At 41.2% G+C, this 10070-nt stretch overlaps 1 protein-coding gene across 1 annotated transcript; it reads right to left on the bottom strand.

Moving 5' to 3' along the window:
* Window positions 1–5000: 5000 nt before the first annotated feature.
* pomca (proopiomelanocortin a) lies at window positions 5001–9558 on the bottom strand (the record flags this gene model as incomplete). Its single annotated transcript, XM_080515663.1, has 2 exons — window positions 5001–5531; window positions 9442–9558. The coding sequence occupies 2 exons, from the start codon at window positions 9556–9558 to the stop codon at window positions 5001–5003; spliced, it is 648 nt and encodes a 215-aa protein (XP_080371789.1).
* Between the last annotated feature and the right edge of the window lie 512 nt (window positions 9559–10070).

Genomic DNA, 10070 nt, shown 5'->3' with positions numbered 1-10070 from the left:
AGCAAAGTGCAAGATTTGTTAAATTAATACACTTGCAACCTTTACTTAACATACTCAGCATCACAAATAAAGGACATGTCAGTTTCACTGTTGTCACAGTGCAAAATCTGTATTAATGACATGATATGGAAAGTTGATAGTTCTGTGCTGATATTGATTAAATGAACACAAACACGTATGGAAAATCACATCAAAATTGTATTTACAGAAAACCACAACAGTCATTCACAACTATTTACAATATTTACAACCGGCTGCTTCACTCAGTGGGCTCGCCAGACTGGTCTCGCTGTGGCCTGAGGGCCTGGACAAGCATCGCAATTCCCTCAATGAACCTGTCCCCCAAATTGGCCCTCTGAGTGGACAGGTACTCCCTCATTGCAACGGACTCCTGCTCCATCACCTGCAGCACCCGGCCTTGCATCTCCAGCGCCCTTTCAGCCAGAGAGCTCTCAGAGGCATGCATGTCCCGCAGGCATGCAACCAAGGGACTGCCGGCTTCATCCCTCCTTCTCCGGGCTAAACAGGAAGCAGACAGGAGCTGTCAAACAACAGAGCGATTGCACCATATGATGCATTTCATCCAAAACATATGCCGACACAACTTCTGATGACATAAAAACACAACATAGCTTCATTCACAGCAGCAGTTCGGGGTCATTTCATGTCAGGAGATGCTACATACCAGTTGCGTATGTATTTAATATCCTATTCCACATGTTTTTGTTTTGCCTATATTTATTGCCTTCAATGGGGTTGCCACTGCATATGCCAACGCTAATAACACTAACGTTTTTATTTAACTATAGAATGCCAATAAAGTTGGATTCATTTCCACGCTTATTTCTTACCTGATCCTGGATGCTGCAGCGTGTTGGATGGCTGTGATGGTGCCATTGGTGGTGGTGGTGATTTAGCTGACGGGGGGATGGAGCTGACGGAGCTGACGGTGAGGGGGATGGAGCTGACGGTGAGGGGGATGGAGCTGACGGAGCTGACGGTGAGGGGAATCGAGCTGACGGTGAGGGGGATGGAGCTGACGGAGCTGATGGCGAGGGTGATGGAACTGCCGGCGTCGGGGACAGAGGGAACTGTGGCGCGGCTCGGACGGCACTGGTGCCGGAGGAGGTGGAAGCTGCCTCTCCCAGACTCCCACTTCCTGAAATGTAGCATAGCCCACATGCTAAAAACACGACAGGCTAGCGTTAAGATCGCGCTAGCGGCTGAAGCTAACCAAAACAAACACCATTTGGCAGTGATTTCAATGCAATTGAAGAAAGAAAAGCTCTGAGGAAAGCCGCGGATGAATGCATAGTCACACGGGTTTTATTTGCGACAATGAGCAGAGGTTGTCAGCACATTTTGGACCATTAAACTCACCATTCTCCCCCAACAGTGACTCCAGCAGTGCCGTTGCCGTGTCCAAGCCGCCTTCCCGTCCCTGACTGTAGTCGGTAGTCGCTCTGCAGCTTCTTGAGCTTGCAGTGACATTGTGCTGGCATGCGGACGAAGCCATGTGAAGCCATGCGTTCCACCACCACTCGAAATATCCTCTCATTCCGCACCGCCCCGTCAAGCTCCTGCCGGACCCCCTCCTCTCCTGTAATGGAGAGGAAGAGCTGGACCTCCGCGCCGGTCCTCGCTGAACTATCTCTGGCCATGTTCACTGTGAAATGGAACTGTGTGTGTAGCCGTTTGCAACTCCAAAGGCGGGAGTCTCGAGAATGACGTTGGTCGCTGACCGGTCGGCGGACGGCTCCTCGGGCTCGGACCCGTTCCATGGTCCTGGTACCCCAATGGAAGGGGAGCGGAGAAGCGGTCGCCTTTGGAGCGGTCTGGAGCGGTTTCCTGTGGTGACACGCGAACCGGAGCGGTTAAAACCGGTCTTGGCCGACACTTTTTGTGCGGTGGAAACGGGGCTTTAGAGTCTGAGCAGGTAATCAGAATAGTGACTTTAATATTGCTGTGTGTTTTTATTATGTTTGAACTCAGGACGCCGATCCCATGTTTTCAAGCAATCTGTGTCTGCCGGTTGAATTCACATCCACGCAAACCTCCGCACAGTGCAGCTCTCTCTCTCTCTCTCTCTCTCTCTCTCTCTCTCTCTCTCTCTAACTCTCTCTCTCTCAGCTTGCCCATCTGCTCCTGGAGTCTAAATCCTGCCCAACTCGCATATTTAGACCCCATGGACAAGCTGGGAAAGTTGCACACACAGCAGGACTCTGTCCTTCTTTCTCCCCCTCTTCTCACTGTCCGCTCCTCCACCGCGCTTCTGGGACCGTGTGTAGTTCACTGTCCCTGGGATTTCTCGGTCCGAGACCCCAGGCGCGCTCCAAGCAGGCTCACGAGCCGTGCACGAGCACAGTGACGTCACGCCGTCCAGAAAGAGTGCGCCGAGCGCCTCTGGTGGCCACGTGGGTGATTGCAATCTCTTGAAAGACCGCCACCTGGTGGACAAGTCGAGTCATTGCATTCTCCCTCCGTGCGTCGCCGCGCCCCTAGTGGTCGTTACGGTTACTGCCTCGAACCAGACGCCTGCCTCCCTCTGGTGGACGTTCGAGGTCATTACACCCACACACACTGACCCACCAAGGTCCGCCGCCACCTGGTGGACGTTTGAGGTCACTACATCCCCACTCAGGTTTCCACACACTCACTCTCTCTCTCTCACACACACACACACACACACACACATACACACCCTCTTTCTTTCTACATAGTGTCGCTGTTTAATAGATTAGATCTCCGTGTTTAACGTTTATTACTTAATTGTGTTGTTTTAATAAATAATTTCTGAATTATTTACGAATTAATACCATTTTTTTAATAAACACATTTTAGCTGAATTGATCGATTCTTGGTAATTATTGTGTATTTATTGTTGACAATTCACTGATTTGTAACAGTCTGTGCTCGAATCTCACACCTTCCTTGTTATTTAAGATTGTTATATTTCACACAGGAATATTATATAACCTTTTGACAAACGAGAATGAAATTTGGTATTAGCTATTTCCAGCTTAGCTGGTGGTGCCCCGATTCAATTATTATTTGAGAAATAATCAATTTATTCAAATTAAAAAATTTTCATTAATAAATTAATTTTGATAATTTAAGTAATTACTCAATTACTCTAGGAGTTGCTAAGGAGTAAATAACCGTTTACTCCCATTAGTAATTCCAATTTTTCCTAAATTACTTTCAGTAGTCTATTACTTTCAGTAATCTATTACTTACAGTAATGATTGATGCTAATTACCAACCATAAATCCCAACAACAACAATCCACCAATGTGAATGTTTATTTTTATGCTGATGATACAATTCTATATTGCTTTGGATGATCCTTGCACAGGCTGTTAATGCCCTGCAGAAAGCTTTTGTTGTTGTACAGCATTCACTAATTCACCTAAAACTGGTTCTCAATGCAGACAAGACAAAGCTTATGCTGTTTTCTAATCATAAGAAGCCTCAAACTCCCTCGGTAGTGTCCACTCTTGAAGGGAATATCATAGAAGTGGTACATGAATATAAATACCTTGGTGTTTTAATTGATGACCCCCTCATGTTTCGACCTTTCATTGATAAACTGGTGAAGAAATTAAAACTGAAATTGAGGTTCTTCTTCCGTAATTAGGTATGTTTCTCTGTTGATGTTAAAAAAAACACCTTGTCTCTGCCACATTTTTATCTGTGCTTGATTATGGTGACCTGTTTTTTATGAATTCTCAGCTGTTTCATGTATTCAGAAGTTGGACCGCTTACCATGCTGCTCTGAAGTGTAGAGCTATTACACACCATGCAGGATGGCCTTCTTTGTCCACTAGGAGACAGTGTCATTGGTACACTTTTACTTACAGGGCTCTTCTTGGACTACTGCCTCCTTTCATCTCTACATTGAGTGCACAGAGAAGTACAGACTCTTATTCACTGAGATCAGCTGTTGTTCTCTGTACCTTTTGCTCACACAGAGCTTGGGGGGGGAAGCATTTGACTGTGCAGCTGTGTGGCAAAAAGACCAGAAGCGGACTGAGCTTTTATCCATAAATTCTTTTAAATCTAACATGAGAGCATTTGAGACTGCCTTAATTAGTTATAACTGTTTTATTTAATGTCTACCCTGTCGTTTTAATGTTTTATGTTATTGTCAATGTAATTCTATGAGCAACTTTGCTGCCTCTTGGCCCGGAAAAGAGATTTTTATTCTCAGTGGGATTTTTCCTTGTTAAATAAAAATAAAATAAATATAGATATAGATATAGATATATAAATATATATTTTCTTTTTTGACATTCCGCTGTACGTTCCATTCCACACACACACACACACACACACACACACACACACACACACACACACACACACACACACACGTATTCTTTCAAATAAGTATGTTTTTGCATAAATCTACAAGGTTAGTGCAATATTAAGTGGTTCCACAATTGATCACATGCTCCATATAAGGTAGATTTCTTCAAAGTCTTCCCAGGGGAGGCCCCCCGGAGAGCTAATGTTTGGACACCCCCACTCTATGACAAGAGGATGTGAACATTTTCTATCATCCATCTTTTACAGAGCATCCCACTATCACTCTTCTCTCTTCCCACTGCACAGCAGCACAAAAACCTAGTACCATTTGTGTGTTAAATAGTACGTTGAAAAATGTAGGGTTCAGCGGTCAGACATGAATCATTGGTGAACCTATAGAAATATAATCTTTAGCTGTTTCCATATTAATATGTCTTTAACCGTTTTAAATCTTTGAGTTGTTTCAACAATTCAGGAAATGTCACCTTGTTGAATATTGCTGTGAAGATTGTAAAAATACAATTTCTGAGCATTTTGTATTTTAACTGGTTAGTGCAGAGTTCAGAAAGAAAACCTCACACAGGTCACTTTGTGTGGCAAAAACATTGTATTTCTTTAGTTATTAGACATGTTGGCCAGTGAAATGAAGTTGTTCCTGTGAGACTCATGTCTCTCCTCCCTCTCTCTTCTCACTATTCTCTCTTCTCCTCCTGTCCGTCTTTGTTGATCACGTTCTTGAAGAGTGTGAGCAGCGGCCTCTGGCTGCGCTCGTCCCAACTCTTCATGAAGCCGCCATAGCGTTTGCTCGCCGGCGGGCCGCTCCAGCGGAAGTGCTTCATCTTGTACGTGCCGTCTTTTTTCTCTTGGAAGTCGTCGGGGAGCTGAGCCTGCTCCTCTTCTGCCACCTGGGCCTCATCTTCCATCGCGTCCGACACAAGCTGCCGCCTCCTCATCTCCCCGGGAAAGAGCTCAGCTGACGCCTCCTCCACACCGTTGGTGGTGTAGATCTTGATCGGGCGACGTTTGCGTCCGACCGGCTTCCCCCAGCGGAAGTGCTCCATGGAGTAGGAGCGTTTGGCCTGAGGAGAGGGGGAGGAGGAAGAGGACACGGAGGAGAAAGGCAGGAGAGACAGGATGTCTGATGGAGGAGGAGGCTGCAGGTGAGCTTCGCCTGGAATAAGAGGCGTCTCATTGGTCAGGGAGCGGCACAGCCGGATGCACTCCTGCAGGAGAGGAGAGACAAGAGGAACTCAATGGGTTGAACAAGAGCAAAAAAAGATGCTTGGTAGAAAATGATTCACAGGCATCAACAATAACAGACTTAGTTGTACGCTTGGGGAAAAGTTATTAAAAAGACAGGAAGTGAGAATGGATCGATATTATTCATGGAATTTATATCATGGAAATATTATCGTTTTTCCCTCAGGGTGCAAAAAGACACATTTTATAAGCTTTGGTCGAAATGGACAGGATATGTAAAAACAGTGAGATCAGATTTCAACTGATATCCTATTAGGTGTGCCAACATTTTAAAAAGAAATGAGTGTGGATGTTTGTCTCAGGTGATAAAAGCATATTGAGGAGATGAGCCCCCCCCCCCTTTTCTTTCCTTTTTTTCTTTTTCTTTAACTATCATGGAGAAAATGGAGAAGTCGGGAGGACGATGTGGACTGAGATACTTGGACTCTTCTTCATTATTGCTTTCTGTTCTTTCTTTGTTCATTTTATTTAATGAAAGACAATGAGGATAGGTCCAACGATACTGTAAAATTGTACAAGTGAAATGGTGTCTACCCATGTTTTTTCCAAATAAAAAGTTAATTACAAAAAAAAAAAAGACAGGAAGTAGGTTGTTATTGTGTTTGAATCAGGAGGATGGTGACTGTGTGCCTTAGAACACTGGCTTTATTCACCGAACTACATTACCTAGCATTCCCTGGGATGCTTTCGCCTCGGCCTGGACAAGAAACCGAACATATACCAATACTGAAATTTATGAAAATTATCAACATCATTTTGCCCATGTTGGTATATTCGGTGTTTAAAACAAAAAAAAGAAACGTTGGATTTGAGTGCGTTTAGGTAGCATGTCCCTGTATGAAGCTCCTATATATATATATATATATATATATATATATATATATATATATATATATATATATATATATATATATATATATATATACATACAGAGAGAGAGAGAGAGAGAGAGAGAGAATACATATATATAGAATATAGTGTTCAAGTGTGTTCAAGTGTTCATATAGTGTTCAATGGTTATTATTGAAGTCAGATTTGACAAAAGTTAGAAACTGTAATGACTTACCATGTTGTTTTACATGATGTAAACGTATGTGGACATGAAGGACTTAGTTCTGATAGTTTGGTTGAACATGTCAACAAATGTGGACAAAGCCAGTTAGTTTTGAAATTGTATTTTGGGATGATTTGGGGAGAAAAAATATAGTTTACTGCAGTACGAGCAGATACAGCATGTCCGTGGCGACAATATCTCCCAATATACCCACTGATAAAAATGTTTAAAGCACACGGAAGTTCAAGTTACCACTGAGGCTGGAAAGATTTGCGTGAAGTGGTATGACAGTAAACCAGTATTGATGTCTAGGGTTAATGCTCTAGAGAGCCAGAAGACACTTGCCAGAGACGGGACAAGAAACTGAAATGATACGACCATCAAGTATTATCCATGAATACAACTCTCAGATGGGTGGAGTTGACGAGTGACTAGCACATGAATGGTCATACCGAGAAATGGACATTGCAGATCCTGATGCGCTTCAGCCAGCAGCTGGTTACTGTACCGTAAAGACCTTAGTGTATTTGGAACTTCAAAAAAGAATGTCATGCAGTTCCTTGAATTTCGTATGGAAGTGGCCATGACCTTCTTGTGTCACCATGACAACGACGACCCTTGAAAACTTGAAAAAAATGCAGAGCAAAAGACTGCTCAAGGAAAATTTGAGAACAGTGTGTTACATGCAAGGTGTCCCTCTCAGTACATCGCAACTGTTACGCAACCTTTCACACACTGATGCACATGAATACACACGAATACTTTAGAATAATAGCATTGCAAAATGTTTAGAATGTGTTTTTGTATTATTACAGTCACGTTTTCCTGCAACTGTTAGCACAAATGAACTATACAGCTCAAAAAGGCAAAATTGTTTCTCATTTTGTTTTTGCACTTTGGAAAATAGAAATATTTTTCCTACTTTGGTTTTGTGCTGAGGAAAAACCAACAATCGTTTTTTCCCAGTTTGATTTTGCACGCAGGAAAAAATATTGCCATGTTCAGGTACCAAATAAAAAGTTTAGTGCATAATTACTGAATTGTGACTTTATTGTGTCTAATTGGAACCTAAAACGAATGCCCACATATGTGGACATCATGTTTCTCAGAAACTACATCATCTAATAAGATAATTCTTTGTTTTTACACTCATCAGTCCCCAATTAGTCCAAATAGCAAAGAGAAATCAAATGTGCATGCCATTTAAGAGTTTGGGTCTTGAGGCTAGGGATCTATATTTTAGCGCTATTTATTTAGTTGAAATGTTACTTTTATAAAATTCATGCACTTTGTTTTTGTGTTATATTCAGTTCTGCATTCTTCAAGCATGTTATTGTAATCTGCAGTTTTCACGATCAGGAGAGGGAAATAAAAGCAACAACGTCCTCCGTGGTCCAGGTTCTTCTCCAGGGGTTTAACTCAGTGTTATATCAATGACACTACAATAGCTTTCAGGCTCTCAATTGCACAATCTGCCAAACCGGCCAAGTGATGATAAATAAATAACCAAATAAAAAAGACATTGGTTTTTTATGCAGATCATACAAGTACTTTTTTGCTCAAGGGGGAGTTTATGCTGCTCACTCATATCACCACATTTAAATTACTTTGCAGAGATCCGAATAATACCTACAGATGTTCACTACATTCACTGTCTACACTGCAACAAAGGATGACGATTGTCTACAACGCTGGCTGCAGAGGGCTCAGTGTATATTTTGGCAATTGGATGTACAGATAAGAAAACAATATTAAAAAACATAAACTTAGTCATTTGGTTTTCATTTTGAATTTCAAAATATCACAATTGAAATTCAATACATTTTTCATTATCAGGGTCAAGGATGGACAAACAAAACTTTTAAAAACTTTAAAAAATTTTGTTTCTCAAAACAAAAACCCCCAAAATTGTTAGAGAACACAAACAAAGAAATGCCTATTTCTTCATATTATGTGACCGGAAGTTACCGTTTTTCAAAATAAGAGTGTGTATGAGCCAGTGCTGTGGGAAATAGATAGAATTGTGGCGCTGCTGGACGTGGATCAGTGCAGTGTTTTTTGAAACAAAAGAGCGTGTCGCAAGAAAGAGGCCATGACTGCAAAAAAAACCGAAGCCACGTATGTCCATGTTTTCAGCGCATTTGTCCTGAATCCCAGCGCTCCCTCCCGATGTGGTTCATGGTGAGCATGAGATCCCCTCAACACCCCATCAACTCCAAAGATTATGAGCTAACGTTTCTAATTCATGCGATCACCTGCAGAGATCTGTGCAGATGACAGACCTTGTTTTACTCTCAAATCATGTCAGTGAGCTCATTTTAGCCTGGGAAAGAGAAACCATGGGTAGAAGTCAGAGGGTTTGGCTCTCTGCCCAGAAACACGGGCAAGAGTCCTCATACGGACCTTTACTTTGAAAAGGAAAACTTCTGGTTACACAAATAGTTTTTTTCTTCTTCTGTACTATAACGATTTAATTTGTTGTTTTTATAAACAGAAAATTATCATCAATAGGTTTTTTTTTTTTTTTTTTACTTTATGTTTATCCCTTCTAACATGATTTTAAAAAATGCATTGAATTTCAATTTCAATTTTTTAATTTTAAAATGAAAATCAAATAAAGAATAATTTGTAGGGTTTTTTTGGATCAAGAAGAATTTTTCTTTTAAATAAAATATATGAATATACTGTATTTCTGTCAAAATATGTTTATGCCAACAAACAAACAGATAATAACTTTCAATAAAAGAGATGATTTCTTGATTTCTCTCTAGTAGCGTGTGTGTGTGTGTGTGTGTGTGTGTGTGTGTGTGTGTGTTTACCATCATGCTGCTCTCAGAGTTGACATCCTGACAGCTGGGATGCTCCCAGCACTGGCTCACAGCTCCTCTGACCACTCCCAGCAGTGCTGCAGCCACCAGTAGCCACACTGGACACATTCTCCTGTGATCTGCCCCAAAACCACAAGGGAAAGCTTCACACGCCGTCATTTCAATATGAACTATGGAAATAATACAAATTATACAAAGTTTCCTGGATTAGGGCAGTTAAAATTAATCATAGCATCACCTATTTCTTTACACTATAATCAGGCTTGTATTTACAAAGTATAAATACCATTGTTTTTAAAGCACGCATGACAATGCAAATTAACATTAAAGGTTTTGAAGAAATTCTGGTTTGTACAAAATTGATGAGTGAATTTGACTGTGAATCCCGTCCAATGTCATTGAAATATACCTTTATTAAAGACTTTAGTTTTTTATATTTCATTCTTTTCTTTATTGCTTATGTGTAAAAAAAATATAAAGAGTATTTATATTCATAAACTAGCAAAGATATTTCTTAATTTAATTAAAATGAAGTGAAAGGATTTTTTTTTGGCAATATTTATAGTTAAAATCATGAATAACTTTACTGCTACTTTGTTCACTTATACTCAATGTTTGAT

Source organism: Blennius ocellaris (genome assembly GCF_963422515.1).
Source record: "Blennius ocellaris genome assembly, chromosome: 20".
In the NCBI taxonomy this organism is placed as follows: domain Eukaryota; kingdom Metazoa; phylum Chordata; class Actinopteri; order Blenniiformes; family Blenniidae; genus Blennius; species Blennius ocellaris.
Note: the sequence above shows the minus strand (reverse complement) of the source record. Positions and strands in the feature narration are given on the sequence as shown.